At 43.3% G+C, this 25,347-nt stretch overlaps 1 protein-coding gene across 1 annotated transcript in view; it reads left to right on the forward strand.

Moving 5' to 3' along the window:
- The first annotated feature begins 254 nt into the window (after positions 1 to 254).
- The window catches only part of EPG5 (ectopic P-granules 5 autophagy tethering factor), an 85,076-nt gene continuing 59,983 nt past the window's right edge, over positions 255 to 25,347 (forward strand). Inside the window, exons 1-4 of the mRNA XM_075186239.1 lie at positions 255 to 438; positions 12,726 to 13,631; positions 22,832 to 23,075; positions 24,239 to 24,375. Of these exons, the coding sequence (XP_075042340.1) occupies positions 385 to 438; positions 12,726 to 13,631; positions 22,832 to 23,075; positions 24,239 to 24,375 (1,341 nt within the window). The 5' untranslated portion in view covers positions 255 to 384. The remainder of the gene's footprint in view (positions 439 to 12,725; positions 13,632 to 22,831; positions 23,076 to 24,238; positions 24,376 to 25,347) is intronic.

Here is a 25,347-nt window from a genome sequence, read left to right on the forward strand (position 1 = left end):
ATCTGTATATAACCATGTATGTGATATCTGTCTATAACCATGTATGTGACATCTGTATATAACCATGTATGTGGTATCTGTGTATAATCATACATGTGATATGTGTGTGTAATCCTGTATGTGATACATGTAACAATGACATATGTTATCCAGCAGCCAATCCTCTGTATGCTGCAGATGTGAGGCCAGGCAGCTGCGCATGTTAGGAAGATTGTCCCATATCGCGGCCCGTACTCAGGGAAGATGTCATCCCGCTCCGTCTGATTGGTGGCCGCTCCTCGTCACGTGACCTCCAGCTGCCCCAACTCTCGGGATTATTATGTCCGTGTTACAGACACCTCGGCGGCGCCGGAGCTCGTAGCACCGAGAGCGGCCGCCAGCAGCATGGCCGAGGCGGTCAGGCCCCGCAAGCCGAGGAGCAAGACCAAGCATGACAAGGTAATGTACCCGGGGGGCGCCCGCTGACAGGACCCCCACCTACCTATACCTGCATAGGGGCGGGGCCTGACATGCCCCTCCCACCTGTTCCCCAACTTGTCAGTATGACCACGCCCTTCTCCGTGCTGAGCCCTGTAACCCCTTCACTGCCGTACTGAGCATTACATGTAACATGATATAATGTATAACATTGTGTGAGGGTGTCTATCACCCCTCCTCATCTGTCCCCTTATATTATATATATATAACATTGTGTGAGGGTATGACCCCTCCTCATCTGTCCCCATATATTATATATATAACATTGTGTGAGGGTATGACCCCTCCTCATCTGTCCCCATATATTATATATAACATTGTGTGAGGGTATGACCCCTCCTCATCTGTCCCCCCCATACCTTATATATAACATTGTGTGAGGGTATGACCCCCTCCTCACCTGTCCTCATATATATATATATAACATTGTGTGAGGGTATGACCCCCTCCTCATCTGTCCCCATATATTATATATAACATTGTGTGAGGGTATGACCCCTCCTCATCTGTCCCCATATATTATATATAACATTGTGTGAGGGTATGACCCCCTCCTCATCTGTCCCCATATATTATATATAACATTGTGTGAGGGTATGACCCCCTCCTCATCTGTCCCCATATATTATATATAACATTGTGTGAGGGTATGACCCCTCCTCATCTGTCCCCATATATTATATATAACATTGTGTGAGGGTATGACCCCTCCTCATCTGTCCCCATATATTATATATAACATTGTGTGAGGGTATGACCCCTCCTCATCTGTCCCCATATATTATATATAACATTGTGTGAGGGTATGACCCCTCCTCATCTGTCCCCCCCATACCTTATATATAACATTGTGTGAGGGTATGACCCCTCCTCATCTGTCCCCCCCATACCTTATATATAACATTGTGTGAGGGTATGACCCCTCCTCATCTGTCCCCCCCCATACCTTATATATAACATTGTGTGAGGGTATGACCCCTCCTCATCTGTCCCCCCCATACCTTATATATAACATTGTGTGAGGGTATGACCCCCTCCTCATCTGTCCTCATATATATATAACATTGTGTGAGGGTATGACCCCCTCCTTATCTGTCCCCTTATATTATATATAACATTGTGTGAGGGTATGAGCCCTCCTCATCTGCCCCCATACCTTATATATACCATTGTGTGAGGGTATGACCCCTCCTCAGCCTATTCCATACCTTATATATAGCATCATGTGAGGGTATGACCCCTCCTCATCTGTCCCCCCCCATACCTTATATATAACATTGTGTGAGGGTATGAGCCCTCCTCATCTGTCCCCCCCTATACCTTATGACCCCTCCTCAGCCTATCCCATACCTTATATATAGCATCATGTGAGGGTATGACCCCTTCTCATCTGCCCCTATGCCTTATATATAACATTGTGTGAGGGTATGACCCCTCCTCATCTGCCCCCATACCTTATATATACCATTGTGTGAGGGTATGACCCCTCCTCATCTGCCCCCATACCTTATATATACCATTGTGTGAGGGTATGACCCCTCCTCAGCCTATCCCATACCTTATATATAGCATCATGTGAGGGTATGACCCCTTCTCATCTGTCCCCATATATTATATATAACATTGTGTGAGGGTATGACCCCTCCTCATCTGCCCCCAATACCTTATATTATATATAGAAACATAGAATTTGATGGCTAATAAGAACCGCTTGGCCCATCTAGTCTGCCCATTGTTTTATTAACCTATGGTAACCTCAAACCCTATTTGATCCCTTATTCTTTATAAGGATATCCTTATGTCTATCCCAAGCATATATAAATTGCTACTGTATTATCCCCTACCACCTCTGATGGAGGCTATTCCACTTATCCACTACCCTTTCTGTGAAGTAGTTTTTCCTCATATTTCCTCTGAACTTCCTTCCCCCCAGTGTCAGTACATGTCCTCATGTTCTAATACTTCTCTTCCCCCCAGTGTCAGTGCATGTCCTCGTGTTCTAATACTTCTCTTCCTTTGTACAATGTTTCCTTCCTGTACCTTTTTATACTTGAAAGTTTCTATAATATCCCCTCTTTTCTTTCTCTGCTCCAAATTATACATAATAAGATCATTTAGTCTGTCCGGGTAAGTTTTGTGCTGTAGCCCATGCACCATTTTAGATGCCCTCCTTTGTACAGTACAGTCTCTAATGTATTTATATCCTTCTGGCGATATGGCCTCCAGAACTGAAGACATGATGAGGCCGTACCAATGACCTATACATTGATATATAACATCGGTCCAGGGTATGACCTCATACATTATATTATGTAGATCATTGTTTAGGCCAGGGTACATAAATTATACATAACCTTGGTCTGGGGCAGGATACACCTGGCTGCATTGTAGTCACATATGCAGTTATTACAGTGGTGTGGTAGAAGCTGTCATTCGACAAATCCCAAAGCTGTTAAACATCCAGCAAGAACCTGTCTGACCAAATCATGGTTCCCTGGGGGCCGGTAGATTTTAGCAGTGTTTGATGTATATGGAGTGTAGGAATTTTGTTTTTGGACAAATAGCCTATGTGAATGGGCCACTTTACTATTAGAGGTATAAAAACATCAATTGTGTTATTAAATTAATATTTAGTAAGCAGCTAACTGCTTGTTCCAAGAATGTATTACTCTGCTTTACAATTAATATTTCCTACTATTGTTTTTGGGTATTCAACACTAGTATTGTATTGTGTCCGTTTCTTTTCTCTTCTATATGCAATATATATTAACCGTTGTGAGTCTTTCTTTTTTTGCAATGTGGTCAAAATGAACTTTCCATTGTTGCATAAGAGAAATTTCAATTTGTCAAATACAGTTTGCTAACAGTCTGTTACGATACTTTGATAACTTGAGGACAACACCGCTGCTGCTAACCACTAAGCACGGTGGCTCAGTGGTTAGCACTTTTGCCTCACAGCACTGGGGTCATGAGTTCGATTCCCAACCATGTCCTTATCTGTTAGAAGTTTGTATGTTCTCCCTGTGTTTTGTGTGGGTTTCCTCTGGGTGCTCCTGTTTCCCCTCACACTCCAAAAAAACATACTGGTAGGTTAATTGGCTGCTATCAAAATGCCCTTAATCTGTCTGTCTGTGTGTATGTATGTTAGGTAATTTAGATTGTAAGCTCCTTTGGGGCAGGGACTGATGTGAGTTCTCTGTACAGCGCTGTGGAATTAGTGGCGCTATATAAATAAATAGATGATGATGATGTATGTCTCTGTTATGGTTAAGTCTACATAAGTTTATTGTCCTCATTCTCCAGTTTTCTGTGGTTAATGTCTAGTAATGCCTTATTAGCAACCAATTTAAGTGGCTCTTAAATTCATCAGCTATTTATATAGCGCTACTAATTCTGCAGCGCTGTACAGAGAACTCACATCAGTCCCTGCCCCATAGGAGCTTACAATCTAAATTCCATAACATACATACACACAGACAGACAGAGACTATGGTCAATTTGATAGCAGCCAATTAACCTACTAGTATGTTTTGGAATTAATGTGCTCTACAAAGGACTTGAGTTGTTTTGGGTACATTTTCACAGTGCTGGGCTCATCAATCACTTTATCTCTTTGCTGTGCCACATATACTATCCACTGGAACATATGCAGCAAGGAGGAGTCTGTGAGACAGTGATGTAGCCTTATCTGCTTGGGTTTGGCCATTCAAAAATGGTGTTTCATATCTAGCTGCTGTTTGACCCATCACAGTCAGTTCTCAATTGCTCTTCACTTGCCCATGTGTATTATCTATTCTTATCTGGTATAGAGACTGAGAAGAGGCATATATTTACTTGGCCTGAATCATGAAGGCACGCAAAATGAACGTATTGTGCGTTTTTTTTAAAATGCACATGATTCAGGCATACGCACGTCTGTATTCAACAAGGATCCGAAGATACGTCTGTTGATTAATACAGATATAGGCCCGCTCTGCTCTAACAGTCAATATACTGCAGGATGCATCCAATACATATGTTGAATACAAAGTCCTAAAAGAACGCACAGAAAAAAATAAAATAAAGCTATTGAGTTAATGTCACCTGTTAATAATAGTCATTAATGACAAAACATTGAAAAATAAAAAAAACGTTTTTTAATTTTTTTTCTTCCATGAAGTACGTTTATTAGGATATTATTAATGTCTGCTGTACATATAATACATTGCTCCTGATTGCAAACACATGTTCTAGCATGGATACGCCACTGTCATCGCTATCACTTGGCACTTACACCTGACCTGTGGCTGCTGCAAGTGCTTACGAGAGAAAAACCCGTACCTGAGAGATGCCCAAAGCTTGAATTGTGTAACTGAGCTTGGCACGCTCTTACTGTGAATTGACTATGTGCATACGCCCAGTCCACTCCGTGTTCCACCCATGAAGTCGTAGGCTGTAATAAGGGTCCTTTGCGCGTGAAGATGATTTGGACGTTGCTGTCATCTCTGGCTGGTATGGTCCGGTTTTGTGCATGCGTGGGTTGATTGTACACAAAATATGGCACGTATTGGCATTTATTAACCATCATCAGCTGTTTATTTAGCGCCACCAGTTCCGCAGCATTGTACAGAGAACTCGCTCACATCAGTCCCTGTCCCATTGGAGCTTACAGTCTAAATTCCCTTACACACACACACACACACACACACACACACACACACACACACACACACACACACACACACACACACACACACACACACACACAGAGAGACAGAATAGGGGCAATTTGATAGCATCCAGTTAACCTACCAGTATGTTTTTGGAGTGTGGGAGGAAACCGGAGCACCCGGAGGAAACCTACGCAAACACAGGGAGAAACATACAATCTCCACACAGATAAGGACATGGTTGGGAATTGAAATCATGACCCCAGCGCTGTGAGGCAGAAGTGCTAACCACTAAGCCACCGTGCTGCGTTAATGAATCGGCCCCAAGGTTCTTTGCATATGCCCAGGTTATGTCCCTAATTATCTGCATTCACCGCTTAGTTGTTGCATTCTAACTAGTGGTTCACAGAGGAAGCCTATGGAGAATGTGCTAACCTACACATGGCCATTGAGAGTAAATGCTACTACTGATCATGGATACAAGGGAGTAGGACATGCTACATCTATGTACATCCAATGTTCTCTCCTCCACTATTGTATGATCTGTAATTCTTGCCAGTTCTTATGTTATAAGTGCCAAAATAATTAGCCCATTAAGATTCCATGGAAATTAATGTAGACTTTACAATTTTAATTTAAGTAGTAAAACGCGGGTAACGGCTGTGAAATAGAGGTTCTGGGGAAGGCACCTCGGTGGCGTCTCTTGATGCTGATGGGGCAGTTTAAGAGACGTATGTCATCCTTTAAATGAATTGCTTGGTGAATTTCTTCCTTTCCTAATATATTGCTGAATACACAAACCATATAATCGTTTTATCACCCCCCACAGAAGGAAACCCCCCCCACTAGAGGCTCGTGTTACCTTTTAGACAATGAGGGTGTTTCGTAATTAGTCTTTAATACTTTGAATTGCATTCTCTCCCCGTCAAATGTTGTTTAAAACGAGAAGCCACATTTTTCTATCCCTGCACAAAAAACGTGTTTCTGTTTGATTTATGTACCAGAGAATTAAGCACGTGGTGTGTACGGTATCATATAACAGGTGCATATATTTCTCTCTGTCCTCGGTCACTGTGACCTAAGGAGTCAGTGATGTGGATGATGAATGACAGCGTAACCTGCGATAACAGTTGTCCTGCGACCGGTCTGGTGTGTTCTGGTGGTGGAGTCATTACATCCACATGTGAAGAATTTATTTCTTGCCTAGGGCCTCTTAGTAATTGCGTGCACACTTGTAATTAGAGGGAGCCATAATTAATGAGTCAACCGTGGCACTTCAGTATAGTGAGTATATTGTTATAAACCAAATATGCTGATGCGTTTAAATTGTCTTGCGCGAAACTAGCAATTGAGTTTGATTGTAGACATCAGGGGGCTCAGTGGATGCACAACTAGTTATTTTTGCATCATAAAAGCATTTTCACAAGCATTGCTGCGCTATAAATACGTTTTTGCATTTCATTGACTTGCGTATCTTTATGCCTAGGGCAGCATGGTGGCTCAGTGGTTAGCACTTCTGCCTCACAGCACTGGGGTCATGAGTTCAATTTCCAACCATGGCCTTAACTGTGTGGAGTTTGTATGTTCTCCCCATGTTTGCGTGGGTTTCCTCTGCGTGCTCCGATTTCCTCCCACACTCCAAAAACATACTAGTAGGTTAATTGGCTGCTAACAAAATTGACCCTAATGTGTGTGTGTGTGTGTGTGTGTGTGTGTGTGTGTGTGTGTGTGTTAGGGAATTTAGACTGTAAGCTCCAATGGGGCAGGGACTGATGTGAGTGAGTTCTATGTACAGCGCTGCAGGATTAGTGGCGCTATATAAATTGATGATGATGATGAAGTGGAAAGGGGGCATGGGGGACAGGCTTAGGCTGAGTACAGGACGGGCATGTTTCCATAATTGTGACACAATTAGACAAAGGACTCATCCATAGAAACATAGAATGTGACGACCGATAAGAACCACTTGGCCCATCTAGTCTGCCCATTTTTTTTAGAACCCTGATCCTTAAGGATATCCTTATGTCTATCCCCAAGCATGTTTAAATTGCTTCACTGTATTAGCCTCTACCACCTTTGATGGGAGACTATTCCAATTACCCACTACCCCACTTCCCTTTCTGTGAAGTAGTTTTTCCCCATTTTCCTCTGAACCTACTTCCCCCCCAGTGTCAGTGCATGTCCTCGTGTTCTAATGCTTCTCTTCCCCCCAGTGTCAGTACATGTCCTCGTGTTCTAATACTTCTCTTCCCCCCAGTGTCAGTACATGTCCTCGTGTTCTAATACTTCTCTTTCCCCCAGTGTCAGTACATGTCCTAGTGTTCTAATACTTCTCTTCTCCCCAGTGTCAGTACATGTCCTCGTGTTCTAATACTTCTCTTCCCCCCCCAGTGTCAGTGCATGTCCTCGTGTTCTAATGCTTCTCTTCCCCCCAGTGTCAGTACATGTCCTCGTGTTCTAATACTTCTCTTCCCCCCAGTGTCAGTACATGTCCTCGTGTTCTAATACTTCTCTTTCCCCCCAGTGTCAGTACATGTCCTAGTGTTCTAATACTTCTCTTCTCCCCAGTGTCAGTACATGTCCTCGTGTTCTAATACTTCTCTTCCCCCCAGTGTCAGTGCATGTCCTCGTGTTCTAATACTTCTCTTCCCCCCCAGTGTCAGTACATGTCCTCATGTTCTAATACTTCTCTTCCCCCCAGTGTCAGTACATGTCCTAGTGTTCTAATACTTCTCTTCCCCCAGTGTCAGTGCATGTCCTCGTGTTCTAATACTTCTCTTCCCCCAGTGTCAGTGCATGTCCTCGTGTTCTAATACTTCTCTTCCCCCCAGTGTCAGTGCATGTCCTCGTGTTCTAATACTTCTCTTCCCCCCCAGTGTCAGTGCATGTCCTCGTGTTCTAATACTTCTCTTCCCCCCCAGTGTCAGTGCATGTCCTCGTGTTCTAATACTTCTCTTCCCCCCAGTGTCAGTGCATGTCCTCGTGTTCTAATACTTCTCTTCCCCCCAGTGTCAGTGCATGTCCTCGTGTTCTAATACTTCTCTTCCCCCCAGTGTCAGTGCATGTCCTCGTGTTCTAATACTTCTCCTTCCCCAGTGTCAGTGCATGTCCTCGTGTTCTAGTACTTCTCTTCCCCCCAGTGTCAGTACATGTCCTCGTGTTCTAGTACTTCTCTTCCCCCCAGTGTCAGTACATGTCCTCGTGTTCTAATACTTCTCTTCCCCCCAGTGTCAGTACATGTCCTCGTGTTCTAATACTTCTCTTCCCTCCAGTGTCAGTGCATGTCCTCGTGTTCTAATACTTCTCTTCCCCCCAGTGTCAGTGCATGTCATCATGTTCTAATACTTCTCTTCCCCCCAGTGTCAGTGCATGTCCTCGTGTTCTAATACTTCTCTTCCCCCCCAGTGTCAGTACATGTCCTCGTGTTCTAATACTTCTCTTCCCCCCCAGTGTCAGTACATGTCCTCGTGTTCTAATACTTCTCTTCCCCCCAGTGTCAGTGCATGTCCTCGTCTTCTAATACTTCTCTTCCCCCCCAGTGTCAGTGCATGTCCTCGTCTTCTAATACTTCTCTTCCCCCCAGTATCCGTACATGTCCTCGTGTTCTAATACTTCTCTTCCCCCAGTGTCAGTACATGTCCTCGTGTTCTAATACTTCTCTTCCCCCCAGTGTCAGTACATGTCCTTGTGTTCTAATACTTCTCTTCCCCCCAGTGTCAGTGCATGTCCTCGTGTTCTAATACTTCTCTTCCCCCCCAGTGTCAGTGCATGTCCTCGTGTTCTAATACTTCTCTTCCCCCAGTGTCAGTTCATGTCCTCGTGTTCTAATACTTCTCTTCCCCCCAGTGTCAGTGCATGTCCTCGTGTTCTAATACTTCTCTTCCCCCCAGTGTCAGTACATGTCCTCGTGTTCTAATACTTCTCTTCCCTCCAGTGTCAGTGCATGTCCTCGTGTTCTAATACTTCTCTTCCCCCCAGTGTCAGTACATGTCCTCGTGTTCTAATACTTCTCTTACCCCCAGTGTCAGTACATGTCCTCGTGTTCTAATACTTCTCTTCCCCCCAGTGTCAGTGCATGTCCTCGTGTTCTAATACTTCTCTTCCCCCCCAGTGTCAGTACATGTCCTCGTGTTCTAATATTTCTCTTCCCCCCCCAGTGTCAGTACATGTCCTCGTGTTCTAATACTTCTCTTCCCCCAGTGTCAATACATGTCCTCGTGTTCTAATACTTCTCTTCCCCCCAGTGTCAATACATGTCCTCGTGTTCTAATATTTCTCTTCCCCCCCCCAGTGTCAGTGCATGTCCTCGTGTTCTAATACTTCTCTTCCCCCCAGTGTCAGTACATGTCCTCGTGTTCTAATACTTCTCTTCCTGTGTAGAATGTTTCCCTCCTGCACCTTGTTATAACCCTGATATATTTGAAAGTTTCTATCATGTCCCCCCTTTACCTTCTCTTCTCCAAACTTTACATATTAAGATGTTTTAGTCTTTCCGGGTAAGTTTTGTGTTGTAGGCCATGCACCATTATAGTTGCCCTTCTTTGTACAGTCTCTAATGTCTGTACAGAGAAGGGCAACTATAATGGTGCATGGCCTACAACACAAAACTTGCCCAGAAAGACTAAAAGATCTTATTATGTATAGTTTGGAGCACATTACGCCTCAGATACGCCTTTTAGATGGTATATCGCTTGCAGATGCTGGAGGGATGCTGAAATGATACACAGTGATGATGATGGTGTTCTGCAGCTCTATATAGCCACTCCTGATTGGCCGATTGCTTTTTGGCCCCTCCGGTGGATAGTACTTTAATAATTAACTTTGTGGTTTTATTATGTCAAGTTGTGTCCGTCTATTTGCATTACTTAATTGACATTTCCATTTGGACTACTGCAGGAAAGAAGAACCCTATATGATTTTTTTTTAAAAATATTTAGCAAACTGCATTTGAGTTTATGAGGTTATAATGACTACCAACTCCCAGCAAACATTGGATCGAGAGCCATCAGGTCTCACTAGGGACTGAAAGAAAATCAATTGGGCTATGATCAGTGACTGTGCGGCCCCCCCCTGCTCCGCCTAACTGTGCCCCATAGGATACGGCGAGACTGCCTAAGCCAACAAGGTCCTGTTCTTGCTGTAGGCCAGGATATGAAAGTGGCATAATCTGTAGTTGGATGAAGGGGGTTATTATCCAAATGCTTTTTTGGAGTCAGGTCACATGACAGATTTGCTATAATTATAACCTTTTACTCTTTTGTAACTCATTTCAGTATATGAAAATACATTAAATTGTTAATAAAAATATATGCATTCGGAAACAGGAAGACAGTATGCTGTGTGTAATAAAACTGTCTAAAGGGACATGCTGAAACTTGTAGTACCACAGAGCCAATATACAATAACATCAGTACATTTTCCCCAGACGAGCAGTAAGTGTTTAGTGTTGTGGCTGAAGGCCCCAGGTCTCGTGTTAGTCAGCAGTGTTGGCATTTCATAATCAGCATGTGAAAATGAAACTAACCATGAATAGATAACCTCTGTGTGTAGCTTTCACGTCCCAGACATGATCATGTTTATTTACTGTATCTCTCTGTCCTTCTAACGAGTGATTTATAGAAAGAAGACCAAAATTAAAGGGTAATTGTACGCAAAACACGTAGGTAACATACATTAGAATTAGTAGTGTGCAGTTAACCACACATAAGAGCCAATATTTGCAATTTACATACAAAAGAAAAATATTGTGCTGAGCAGTTTGTTAATATAATAAGTTGCCTGTGTATGAACTTTGTTCTATAGAGAGCTAGGTTTAACACCGTGATCTTCCCGTACCAGTATGCAGGGCCGGTGCTAGGTTCCATGGCGCCCTAGGCAAAATCGGCGCCCTCTTTCCCCCCCCCCCCCCCCCCCCTGCAAAAATCGGCACCCTCCTCCCTCCTCCCCCCTCACCCCGTCTTTCATTACCTTGTCTCACCACCGCCGCCTCTCTGCTCCGTCTCCTCCCCTCCACTCACTGACACTAGTGAGTGGAGGGGAGGAGACGGAGCAGAGAGTCGGCGGTGGTGAGCAATAGCCTCTCCCCCCTCCCCCTTGCATCTGCATGCTGTGCGGCGGCCGTGACAGGTATGGTCAGCGGTCACTGCACAGTTTTAAAATTAATTTCCAGTTCTCCAGGCACCCTCCAGAGTCCGGCGCCCTAGACAAGTGCCTAACCTTGCCTAATGGGAGCGCCGGGCCTGCCAGTATGTCAAGAGCCTCACAGGACTATTCTGTGCTGTTGGGGACCCTGCTCCTTCCACTATATAACTCTCAGAATTGATTACATATTTGAGATGAGGGTGGAGTCATGGGAGGAGATCTTTTTGTAGCCGCCACACTCTTCCTGTCATCAATCCCAGTGAAGAACACTGCAGTTTCCACCTTGAATGACTGATAACAGGGAACAGTAGCTTGTACTCAGATACATATGAAAATGTGAATACAGTGTGAAATATCTCAAGTTCTGCTAAGGTCTTACAACTTTTACATGTACAGTATATCTGTGAATATTCTTAGTTGCAGCTTTATGTAAAGTGATTTGCACTGTTAGGTTTAGGGTTCCTTTTAAAAAACAAAACAAAAAAAACAAACATTTCAGGAATATAGTGTTAAAAATGTATGTTGTTCCTTGATTTAATCTGTTTACATCTTTGGTGAATGGACACACAAGAGTTTTACCTGCCCCCAGGCTGATGTCGTAGTAATGTTCATTACAGAAGGTTTTTTTCAGTGGCGTCTTTACAGCAAAATAAATCTCTTGTCCTCAAATAGCAAAGACCCATTTGTTAGACGGTAATTACTGTACTTTTATCATCACCATGGGAACAGTTTATAGAGAAAGAAGGCTGAAATCCCCCAGCCCCCGTACTGTGTTATTCCCGATGCACTTACATAGAGGCTGATACATCCCAAGACTGTCTGTCACAGTCAGTTCCTGGACTATAATGGCTCCTTCATATATTTACACTGGAAAAGTTCTCTTATATATAAATTGCTGTTGATAAAGAATCGTGTTCCCATACTCGCCCATCTCTATACAGAGCCGTCTGCAATGTTTAACAGTGGGGGAGATCTTGTGACATTTGACTCCCCTGTACCTATGACAGATCTGCACTGTGTCGTCTCCAAGGTCCTGCTGGTAAGCCGTCACTCATTATTGTGCTATTCATGATGGCACACTATAGTTTATCAGTCGGGGACCGAGGATTGAACCCTTGAGGCAGCAATGTGCAGATCCGTCATATCTCTCTTAGAGCCGGATAGGGCGAATATATGTGTATATATAATTCTAAGACGATAACAATCTTTAAACAGAATGACGTATAGCAAAAATTATTTTTAAATGGGATTTACCCTTGTTTGTTTATTGCCATTATTGGTTGATTCAACCTGTCTCCTTAGGCCACCCCTGCAGTTCCCTGTGTATCCTCTCAGATCTCAGATGTCATGATTGTGATATCATTGAAGACTGCTTAAATGCTGAAGTTTAAGTTCTTGAGATGTTGTTACTTGTTATTCCTGATTTATCAAAATACCATTTCCTTTATGTCTTGTCAGACAAAGAAGAAGCAGCAACTTCTTGGGGACTTAAGAACAGAAAAGACTCCAGTTTTAGATGAAGAGAACGCTGTTCTTACAATATCGGACACAGATTCTTCCCCTCGAAAGCCAAAAACAGACCATGAACCCCCTGATAGTTTTATAGAAATCCAGCTAAATGATGACGGCGGCACATTGGATATTAACCGATTTAACAGTTTGTCGCTGGCAGATTCCACCTTCGTAAGTGAGGAAGACTCTAAGTTGTCCTTCACGAAGGACAAAGGTGAGACGAAGAAGCCTCGTACCACCGACAGTCAGGAGCTGGATGCCACCAGTAGAAAAGTCGACATAAGTGTTAGTTGCACGTCTCAGAACTTTGATTTATCCTGCGAAAAGACCAAATGTGCTGAAATAATTAGCCCTTCCCATGAGAAACGCTCCGTAGAGTTAGCCGATGTTCGTCCTGCAGTCCTCTCTCTCAAGGAACTCGATACAGTCAACTCGCAGCATTTTGTGGAAGCCAAAGAGATTCTGCAGTCTTCTAAGGTGAAGCCCTTGTACCCAGAACTGCCCGTGCAGATCTTGGACCACATGAGAGATGTTGCGACTATTAAACCTCTGGTCTCGAATGAGAGACTCTACCCCGAGCTCCCCCAACAGCCCAGGCCTGTCCCGTTCACCAGGGAACAGCTTAAAATATTTGAACCAAGTTCTTGGTTAGAGAATGTGGATTCCTTCACCGAGGAGTTTGAGAGGATTGCCCACCAGGACCGACACGAGTTCCATGAACTTCTCATGAATTATGGCCGATGCAGGAAACAGCTTCTGCTGGCGGAGGCCAAGCTGCAGATCATGGTCTCCGACTGGAAGAATATTAAAAGCAAAGTGTGGGATTTTAAGGAAGAGCACATGACCGTGCAGGTAATTCATTGGACTATGTGCATTTACTGAATGTCTCTTAGAACTGTGTTTGTTTTTTCTTTTCTCTACTAATTCTCTGTGTTACTATCTAACTTAAAGGGTAGCAGCTCAAAACTAAAATTGTGGTTTTCGGTGGAGTTTGATGACCTATAAAGTAAAAAAAAAAAAAACCCCAAAAACACTTACCTTCTGTGCTCTGTTCACCAGATGAGATTGAGTCTTCAATGGTTCTTATGGTCTCGCTCCCAATTTCACTTTCCGCTTTCCATTCGGCCTGTTTGAAACAAGTCGAGCAGGTGTTGGTGCTCCTCTACTGCTAGCCCAAACAGTCCCATGTCACACTCTACTTCTGGTTGGTCCATTTGAAGCAAAGGGGAAGTTTGGGGCTTTTAGATGAACTGTTAGAGTGGGGACATCCATCCCCAATTTTAGGATAACTACATCGCCATCATATGCTGCATCCACTCTCTTTCCACTAGGCATGTTAAAAAAGAAAAGTGGAGTGTGACTTGGAAATTCATATGGGAGGGACATCAACAACTGGTTGGCTTGTTTTAAACAGGCCGAGTAGGAAGCAGAGAGTAGAGTGTTGCCTGGCTGTTTAAAACAAGTCAAGCAGCGGTTGATGCTCCTTTTCTGATGTGAAAGTGCTTTTATATCTGCTTAACTTGTTTCAAAATAAAATTGAGCAGACAGAGGAGAGGGGAGTGTGCGGCTTTGGACCTTTGGAGCAAGCATGGACCCTAGCAATTTTTAACTTCTCAACTTCCACCCAAAATAATCTTTTTTGCTTTTAGGTAAAGTTATTCTTAAAAGGTGATGGACTCTCTCTCTGTTTCACGCGATCATGTGTCAGATATGTGTTAGAGTTTGAAGCCTCTCCCACTTGAATGCAGGAAATATTGGTGGAGTCCATCTGCTTTAACAGAGTTTTCTAGTTAATATGGAATTTGTTCCCTAAGTCATATATCCTTCTTCATATATCTTACTGTGTAATGTGATAGTTATGTGATAAAAACAAAGCATGTACTGACCTGCCCCAGTCCTGCCTCTTGAAGCAACCTGTCTTTGCACCATGGTGTGTCTGCCCTGACCGGAAGCCGCCATCCTTACAAGGCAGACTCACCTGCCTACTAACCAGACAATACATTTTGGTTATTTTGTTCTTGTACTGTTTATAAAGCAGTGACGTGATTCCAATAATCACAGGGATGACAGAAAACGCTTTGCAAGTTTTTTAGGATGAATCGGACAAGAACTTGACTTCTCCCCCTAGGGCATAGACACCTGATACAAGAAGTGCCCTAGATTGCCTAAAGAGGATAAGAGATCTCTTCCATGTATGTGTATCTAGATTTAGGCTTCTTAGCTCTGTAAGCAAGCATATGTAAACATCCCCGGGACATTGAGTTTAACAGGGAGCAATCATCTTAGATGGGCATAAATTCAGAGCCTGGTATACTCAGTTTAAAGCCTGAATTAGAAGAAATTCACAAATGTGTGGTGGTCCGGTCAGCCCCCTCTAATCATGGTCCTCTTCATACTACAGCAGCTGTCTGAGTCTAGCTCAGAACTGATCTGGTATCTCATGTTCCGTCTATCAAGCCAAGTTCGGCATCTCCCTCGTTGATCCGTCCACCCCAAATCTGCTAGAGGTGGCTGAGGAATTCCTGCTTGTGTGTTTAGTTATATCCCTAGGCTTGGACATGCTGTATTTATCTGCACATAGCTGGTCTTGTGAGCCCCAAGTTCCTGTTACACAACTGTAGAGGGTATCTGACTAACACAAAATGAGACAACGTTACAGGTGCTGTGAAACAATAAATAATGAGCGTATTAATTCTGCTGCTTAAAAATATAAGTATTGATAGTAATCAGGGTGGTAAAGGCTACTGTCTAAAGCAGGGGTAGGCAACCTGCGGCTCTCCAGATGTTGTGAAACTACAAGTCCCAGCATGCTTTGCCAGTAGATAACCAGCAGATAGGTGGAAAGGCATGCTGGGATTTGTAGTTTTACAACACCTGGAGAGCCGCAGGTTGCCTACCCCTGGTCTAAAGGGACTACCAGCCTGTCCCCCGCATTAAACAACCGATGAGCACAATAAAAAGGGACCGTGCTCAAAAACCACTAGTACACTCCACCTAAGCAACATAAATGGCATAGTAGAATAGAGTTAAAACCGTTTATTCACATCAAATAGAGAATATATAGTTCAACACATAGTATGGGCAGCACGGTGGCTCAGTGGTTAGCACTTCTGTCTCCTAGCACTGTGGTCACAAGTTCAATTCCTGACCATGGCCTTATTAGTAGTCTTTGAGCACTGTCCTTTTCCTTGTAGAGTGTGTCCGGCTTACACTGCCTGCTACGTAAAAGCCAGGTTCCAATTGGGCTTATTACAAATAGAATGTTATAGCAATAATTATTATTATTCAGTTATTTATGTAGCACCTACAAATTATGCAGTGCTTTACAGATATTATTTAATCTTTCACTGCACCAGTGGAGCTTATAACCTATATTCCCTGCCACACAAGCATTGCCAATTAGCCTACCAGTACATATATGAACTGTGGGAGGAAAGTGGAGCACATGGAGAAACGCACACAAATACGGGGAGAAAATACAAAGCTCAAACAGAGAGGGTCCAGGTAGAGATCAAACTCATGACTGTGAAGCAGCAATGCTAACCGCTCTGCCACCAAGCCCTGTTACTACATTAAGCTTTTATTGATTGTAAAAATGTTGCCACATTAGAGCACTGGTAGATCTGACGTCGCTGCTGATAGGTCCAGTATATCGTATGAAATAAAGATTCTCCGATGCGCTCGCTGTGGTTCCAAAGCACAAGAGTTTTATTCGCAAAATAGATTACAGGGCAAAGTATCGCATGCATAGGCCTGCGCGGTCGGCATCAGCACAAGCTTCTATCAGAGCGCTCTGGTTTCCAAAGCCAGAGATGAACAATTTATACACTGTGCAGTCATAAAAAGCAGTGACATCACAGAGATGCAGTATGAAGGCCCACATTCATAGATCGTGACCTCCCAAGCAGGGCTGCCACCAGAAATTGCAGGGCCCAGTACAAATGTAACAGACAGGGCTCCACTCCTTCCTTCTCACCCCACCTTAATTTTAGACTTATTCTCTGCCCAACATTGTCATCCCCCACTCCCATTCTCTACAGTCACCCCAATCCCCGGTTCCATCCAACCCCTGCAGTAGTTTACTTACCTTTCTGCATCTTCTTGTTGTCTCATTTCGACTCCTCTCTATTGACAGCGCTGTGACGGGCAGGTTAGCCTGGCACCGCTGGGACTGAAGCACATAGGGGCAGCTGCGGGGCCCCTACATCTTGGCAGCGGAGGCAGACATGCTGCCTACAAGGGGGCCCACTGCCGCATCCTTAATTATGAGCAGAGGTCTCTCCCCACACCGCCTCTCACATCTCAGACGCAGCTGCTGCCTAGAAATGGCATCCGCTACCTCCCTGAATTCACTTTGGAGACCCCCACCCTAATAAATTTGTCTGGGCCCAGGCCTGATGGGGCCCCACTTTGCTGTCGGGCCCCATACTGCTGTACTCCATCTACCCCCCTGATGGTGGCCCTGCTCCCAAAAATCATACTTGCCTACTCTCCTGGAATTCCCTGGAGGCTCCCAAATTTCCGGGAGTCCTCCCGGAAGAGTAGGCAAATCTCCTGTATTCGCCGAAAGTCACGGCATTGAATGGTGGAGGTGGGGCTTAATTGCATCATTAAGCCCCACCCCCGCTATTCAATGCCGACAATTTCGTTTTTTTGTTTTTTTTTAGTAAGGGGCGGGGCTATGGTGATGCAATGATGTCACCGCCTCCTCCTACCCCTTGTCACATGACTTCACCACCGGGGGAGAAGTTTTGAATGTTGGCATGTATGCCAAAAACCCGATGCCTCATTGGCTGATTTCTCTGGTCATTGTTCCTTGAGGTGGGGGTCATCTTCCCATGTGTGGCCATGTATCCTTACCTTGGGCTCCCGCCTCTAGACCTGTGTAAACTGGTTCTTTTATGGCATCTCTGGAGTTGCTATTTGGTGTATGATGTTGAAGTTTAATAATTGGATGAAGGTGGTAATCGATATTTTCTGAACACTACAATCAGTTGCAATGAGATTAGTACGCAATCGAATAATTATTATTGCAAATAGCAACATGCAAATATTTTTAATCTTTCTTTTAGTTTAATATAAAATAAAGATTGAAAGAGGCTACATAATGTTTACAACTTACAAATTACATTGAGTTTAGTATCAATGTCTCCACAATTACATGCAAATGTTCCCAGTATTATTTATGTAGTGTTTGCACTTTGCGAATGCTAGTTATAAATAATATCACTTTTTTCATACACCAAAGAGCCAGCTCACAGGGATCATAAACCCCAGGTTGTGCAGGTCTAGAGGCAGGAAACTGAAGGAGGAAAGCTGGTCATCTCAAGGAACAATGGCCAGAGAAATCTACCTATTCCACGTGGAGTTCCTTCGAGGTCATGACCCGCCGACCAATGAATGAAGACCTTAATACTGTACCTGTGTATCCCTGTCATGTTACCTCCTTTTACAACTGTACAGTGTATAAATTGTTGAGCTCTGGCTTTGGAAACCAGAGCGTTCTAATAGAAGCTTGTGTTAGTGCTGCCAGGCGCAGGCTTATGTATACCAAACTGTGCCTGGTGTTCTATTTGCAGATAAAAGCTATGTGCTTTGGAACCACAGCGCTCGCATCGCAGAGTCTTTATTTTTAAACGATGGCTATGGACTTAACGATGAAAATGAATATTAGTTATAGCTAGCGTTCACAATGTGCAAACACCACATAAATAATACCGGAAACCTTCTTATGCAATCAGAATGAGACCAAGCTCGATGCAATTAACTTTAACAATTCCTCGCTGATACATTCACACACAGACTGGGTAAAACAAACAGACCCTGTCCACAAAGTTTGGTTGGTTCTGGTCCATGTTCTTAATATGCAGAAAGTAATTGAACGGGTTTAATGTTTCTGTGAGTTCTGCACGTGAGTAATCCAGAATAAAATAATACTCCCCCTGCAATACTCAGCGTTACAAAGTAAGACAGCGGCTTGGTCTGTTAGCAAACCATCAGAGCATAATACAGGTACAAATCACACCCTATTGACACGGCTCGCACAATACAGATCACGCTATGTGAAGGGGGGGGGGGGGGGGGGGGGTGGGTTACGTCATATGTAAAATTCAAACTGCAAGTTTATTCGTTGTCTTCCATGTAGTAACTACAGCGCAACACTGCGAAGAGCCGCTGCGACCAAGGAGTGATCTCAGTATATTACTGCTTTTTGTGGTACAATGAGGGAAGGGCAATCAATAACTGCTAGCGTGCAATATAAATTTATTTTTCTTATTAAGGATAATTATCGGCATGAAAGAGACCATAATTAAAAGTAGATTTACAATAAATGTAATATTTCTCATAAAAAAATGTTTCTCGTATTAAAACAAGCATTTTTTTTTTTGTAGTCTATGGGGCCACAGAACTCTCCCGGGCCCCTTACAGACTGGTCAGCCACATACAGATATTGTGCAGTTTCTGCAAATCCCTAACTACAATAGTCTCTGGTCATCTGGCGGAATAGATTAGTAAGTGTACGGTCAGCACATTCCTCTGGCTGCAACTCGCCCCATTATTCGTTACTTTGTTACACACAGGGAGAGAATCACACCCAACATATATCTCAAGCGTGATGTCTCGTCACACAGCTTACCTGCTGATTACATACATACGCTGTCAGATCTGGGACTCAGGATTGTGAGACGGATACACCTTCCACCCCGTGATATAGCCAAGGGGTACGGTTAATATTAGTGTACATAAACACTTTTTCATGCGTGTGTGAACCGGAGGACGTACACAAGGGCACAAACCTGTCTTATAGATCCGAATAAACGGGACACACTTCTATACACACACATACATGAAATGGTAAATCCCACAACAATACAAATTGTACATTATATTATGATTCATTTAAAGGACCATTATACTGTACCTAATAGACACGCGGCTTTATCTTAAAGATCGAAAAATTGGCCTGATGCAGGGTTAAACGCAACTTGGGGGAATTTACGTCCTAAAAATGTGCAGACAAAAATAGCGTATTTCGGCCCATATTTTGAATTGGGCACATTATTATTATTATTATTGTTATTGTTTATAGGGCACCACATGAGGTCCGCAGCACCGTACAGAGGGAAAAATAACAAGACAGTACAATGCAGTAAATAAATAACCCTACAACTCTCAGCACAGCTTCTGGGGTACAAGTACACATATCAGGCTGAATACAAGGCACATATATTCTGAAGCCTGAGCCCATTAGTGTTGGCACAACTAACAGGTTTAGAGCCACTGAAAGAGGTGCAAAGACAATGGAGCAGTGGGGTCAATGGGCAGAGAGCCCACGGAGGAGGTGCGCAGTGTAGATGGTGAGCAAAAATGATAGGTAATGAGAACAGGAGCGAAGAGCTTACAATCTAAAGGGAAAGGGGCAGGCAAGTGGCTGTCGCACAGGGGTGAGCCAATGTAAGGGGATCTGAGGGCAATGAGTGGTATGAAAGAGGGTCAGGTCTACTATACTCAAGATGCTCTGCAGGCGTACTTACACCCACATCCACTAAGCCAGGTCGTAAGCACAATAAAACTCTGTAAACATTTGTTGTCATATGGGAAAAACACATTTGCTATTAGATTTCATATAATAAACCCGATATAAAGCACACAATGTACGCTAGACAAATGGGCGTAGAACCCTGCGTCAGGCCCAGTATACATAGCAGTGTCCGCCGCTTGAGCTGTGATAGCAGAAGATTTGTTTTCTTTTTACCCGTGCACCCAAATCTGCTTTCAGTAAACCTAACAAGGCTATATGCTTGCTGCTTGCGTGTGTTTATAGAGCGACTCACCACCATCAGGAATGTGGATTTAAATATTAAACGAACAATGACTGCTGTAAGCTGCGTTTCTGGCCCATCCACAGTTTAGGAGGCCAATGTGATAACAAATCTCTGCTCATTTATTTTCTCCTTGCATCTCTGTGGGACGGGAGAGAAAATGATTCGGAGATCTTAGTAAAATCTCTGACGCAATGTGTCCCCGGAGATCCCTCCCGGCCAGTTGAATTTCCCCCTGTGCTGTGATTATTGACCTTGTAGTCTTCAAAGTGATCAGTCCATCACTATTTTAAGGGTCACTTCAGCTTCTTCATACAGCGGGAGAGAGTATGTACCCTAACAGTAATTGCAGCCTGCAGCTTGTAGGTACCTGATAACAGAGAACAGTTGCGTGTACTCCACTGCACAGTGTATGGGAATACCATGTCCGACATCTCAAGTTCTGTCAACCTGTGGGGACATTTGAATATCATCATCACTATCACTATCCTCATCATCACCATTATTTATCTATAAGGTGCTACAGACTCCGTAGTGCCAGACAATCATCTTACAGATATGACAGACATGAGTACAATAAACATAACAGATACAGATAACAGTTCATACAAATAAGCATAGTAACCCCTCCATGTGTGGTCAGGAGCTATCATTATTAACACGAGGTAGATGAGGATTCAGCTTACCATGACAACAAGGTCGTACCAGCGCGAATGAAACATAAGGAGGAGAGGATGTGCCCATAAGAACTTACATTCTAGAAGGTGGGGTAATGAGAGATAGTAGGTGCCAATGGGCAAGCGTGCATGCGGGTGAGGCAGAGGGAGTAGGCGTGAGGCTTTAGGAGGGTAGGCGAGCATGAAGATGGGAATTTTGAGGGAGCGTTTGAAGCATTGAAGGTTTGGGGAGAGTGGTAGGATGAGGTAAGGAGTTCTATAGGTTGGGAGCAACGCGGGAGAAGTCTTGGAGATGGACACTGGAGGAGGTGACGAGGAGGGAAGAGAGTTGAAGGTCAGGCGCAGAGTGGAGTTGACGTGCTGTGGTGCATCTTGGGATGAAGTCAGAGATATATGGAGGGGAACCATTGATGAGGGCCTTGTATGTGAGGGTGAGCAATTTAAACTTCATTCCTGAGGCAATGGGGAGCCATTGAAGGGATTCACTGAGGAACGGAGCATCGGATCAAAAAACCATCTTGTGACTGTGACTGTTGCTTTTTAATGTTGGATAAGAAGGTGTGTGAGGCTAAGCTGCTTTCCCAGGGACAAATAGAGTCAATGAAGGGGTGATTTAAATGATAAGCCAACTTTTGATAACAACAAGATAAGATATGTGACAATAGTGATTTTAGGAGGTTTACTAAAATGCACAAAGTCAGTGCTTAAAGCTGTGGTTAATTGATGTATTTTTCACGTAGTTAATCAGACTGTAGGTAATAATATTTGATTGATTTGTTTTGATGTGTAAGTGCTACTAGCATTGTGCATTCGCTGTATTATATATTACTGGATAGTGATGGGAATAATACATTAACCTTCTACTCAGTCGCTCAGGTAATACAATGTCCCATAGTCGTAGCAGAAGTGTTTGCAACGTATATTTTTATCTTTATGGGGATGCATTGGGAATTTTAATGTGTGGCCCTGATTGAGTAACAGAGACAATTTAAAAAAAAAATATCCTATTGCTTATTCCCGACTTACAATATAGAAGGATAGGCGGACATGGGGGACCCTAGTACGTATAAGCAATAAAATTGTTCCCTGTTTCATCTTGGTGTTCGATAATCTGGCAGAGTTTAAAAATTATTTAAGTACACGGGAATAACACCTCAATAGACATATTGACTATAAAGGATACATCCTGTCAGTTGCGTGGACAATATAACAATTAGCAAATTAGTCATTTATTCTTTTATGTCGGAGAAATAGCACAAATATTTATAATGATGATTAATTTCTCTTTATCGCTGAGTGTTGCTGGTATTTAAATTGGTTGTAGTGAATAAGGGAAAAGCTCAGACATCTTTGTTTCCAAACCTACTTGATAAAGGTCGGCTGGAGTTTCCAGCTTTTATTTCCACTATAAAACAGCTTAAAGTTAATAACAATGACTTTCAAACAATCTCGTTATAGATTGGGGAACTAATATAAAAATAATTGCTAGGAAAAGAGTTTGTGACTATTTTCACCAGTAACGGCTCGCTGTGATACTTGCTCTTCTCTATAGGGATTGTGTGAGGATCAAGCCAAAGTGGTGGGATATCACCACTACCAGACGGCCGAGGTCAACGCCTCTGCGCTGGGAGACCTGAAGCGCCTCTTTGAACTGAAGTCGGATCACCTGCACCAGACCTTCGCGTTGCACTCTTACACCTCCGTGCTGTCCCGGCTGCAGGTGGAGTCTTATATATACGACATGATCAACAACTCCCCGTTTCTGAGATCTGTGGCCGTGTACCATCCAGACCATGGTAAGTGTATTCACACTGCTCCTCATCCAATTGTAAAGCGCTACGGAATATGTTGGCGCTATATAAATAAATGATGATGATTCCTGCAGAATAAATCAATCTTATGCCGGTCTATCTGGATTAGTTTGTTAAGGTGCCAGAAACGACTTGTGAGAAGGGCCCACTTTACTTTGTGCATTAATAACGATTAACTTAATAATTTATTAGCTTCTCTGGGAAGATCTGCAGAATGTTTCCCTACCTCATGTACCCCTTGACTGGTGTATAGTGATGTATTCTGCAGAGCATCTCATGCAATGAAACCATTGACCACTATAGAAAGACGCACCCAGCCAGTGTTACTGAGACATGATATGGAAAATAGGATATGTGGTTATTCTCTGTTACTGCGCCAACAAGACGGCCGTAGGCACCAGATCTGTATCTCTCCATAGCGGACAATGATCTCTGTGCACGTCCTGTTGTTTACTTGTAGGGCTCGTTCTCACGCATGTGCTGGTAACATGGGTAAAAACTTAGGGCAACTACAGATGTTTTCTCTATGTTCCTTTACCCATACAATCTGTTGTACCGGTAACATGCGTTACTGCATGAGAAATATGTCCCGCTGTGTTCTGAGAATTCCAAATTTTGGGATTAACACTTGTCCTACTTCTAACGCACTTTTTATGTGTTTTCTTGATGTGTGAACGAGCCTCACCAGAGGTGCTAGGGTTTAACTCTTTACCATAACGTCAGCCACTGACCAGCTTGTTTAGATTCATAGATATATTGATATATTTTCTTACAAGGAGGAGGAGTTGCGTCTTGTACAACAACAACGTTTCGGGTCAGTGTTTTTCAGGACGTTTCTTTTCCATTTCTGTGTTTCAACGCAATGGAAAAGGCTACAAACGATAGTACAAGTGCATATTAAACTGGGAAAGAGCACATTTGTGTATGTTTTATGTGTGTTTACTACTGTTAACAAAACTATAATGCAGGTGATTACGTGGCCTAATGCTGCTCATTATATGAGATACAAAGTGTTCTCACATTTACTTTTTTACTATTTTTGTTTTGTAGCTAAATGATGACCCCATTTTAACAACATTTATACAGTTTTGCTCTTGTTAACATAGAATATAACTGACCACGTCCCTCGTCCTGTTTGTGTCTTATAGCGCCCCAGAAGCTGGAAGGGTCTCACTCGGACCTCATCCTGTTGAAGGAATGTATCAGCGTTCTGTTCAGCTTCACCCGGAGAGTCATCGAGGACACACAGTTCCAGAATGACATCCTGATCTGGCTGCAGAAGCTGGTAAGTGCCGTTCTCCTGCCCACCTACTGCTCATATTCTCACTCCAAAAATCTGGATTAGTTGAATTTGTTTCCTAAATTTGTTTGGTTCAATAGTTAGCATTGCTGGGGGACTGTGGCTACAAAGCCGACCATGGCACTGGCTGTGTCTGTATGTTGTTCCCGTGTTCCGTGGGTTTCCTCCCACAGTCCAAAGAACATTCTGGTTGGCTAATTGGCCATTAGGAAAGAATGCTGAAAAAAATATTCTCTGCACAGCACTGCCGAGTATGGTGGAGCTATATAAATTATAATAATAATAGGTTTAAGGAAAATATAAGCATTATTATAATGGTACATTAGGTAGATAGCAATAAATAATGGCTTAAAAGATGTTGTAGCGCACTCGGCGTAACCCTGCGCATGCTCAGGCTCCTCTGCAAATACCGCAATGTTGCTGCGGAAACCTTTGCTGGTCATCGGGGCGCATTCCGCACACTGAGGAACGTGGCGGGACCGGTGTTGCGCTGCGGCTCGGCTATTTTGCGCTCCGCAGGTAACCTTCATGAATTTTTGTTGAATCAAAATTGTGCTAGTTTTCATCTTTCCAGATGGCATCAACAATTAAATAAATTTACTGCACATTATGGTATTTAAGCTCATTTTACCTTGTATAGAGCTCCTGCGGAATTAAACAGGGGTACTCCCTACCCCAAAGAGTGGAAACGACTGCTGGTGTTAACACCAACCTGAGACCTGCAGACTGAGCTCCAAATGTTCTGCCTTATATAGATGCGCTAATGACGTGATGAGCTGTACCTGACTTACATTACCTTCTGTTTTAACGTGGATGCAGTGAGAGTATATATTCTCATATTGGGTTATGTTTCGTATATATAAATAATTACATGTTAAAATAACATTAGATTCATCAAATGTTAGAACTTGGTGAGAAGTCGATGATTGTTCATTATGTTCCGATTTGTAAAAACAC

The sequence above is a fragment of the Mixophyes fleayi genome, chromosome 1 (genome assembly GCF_038048845.1).
Source record: "Mixophyes fleayi isolate aMixFle1 chromosome 1, aMixFle1.hap1, whole genome shotgun sequence".
Taxonomy (NCBI): domain Eukaryota; kingdom Metazoa; phylum Chordata; class Amphibia; order Anura; family Limnodynastidae; genus Mixophyes; species Mixophyes fleayi.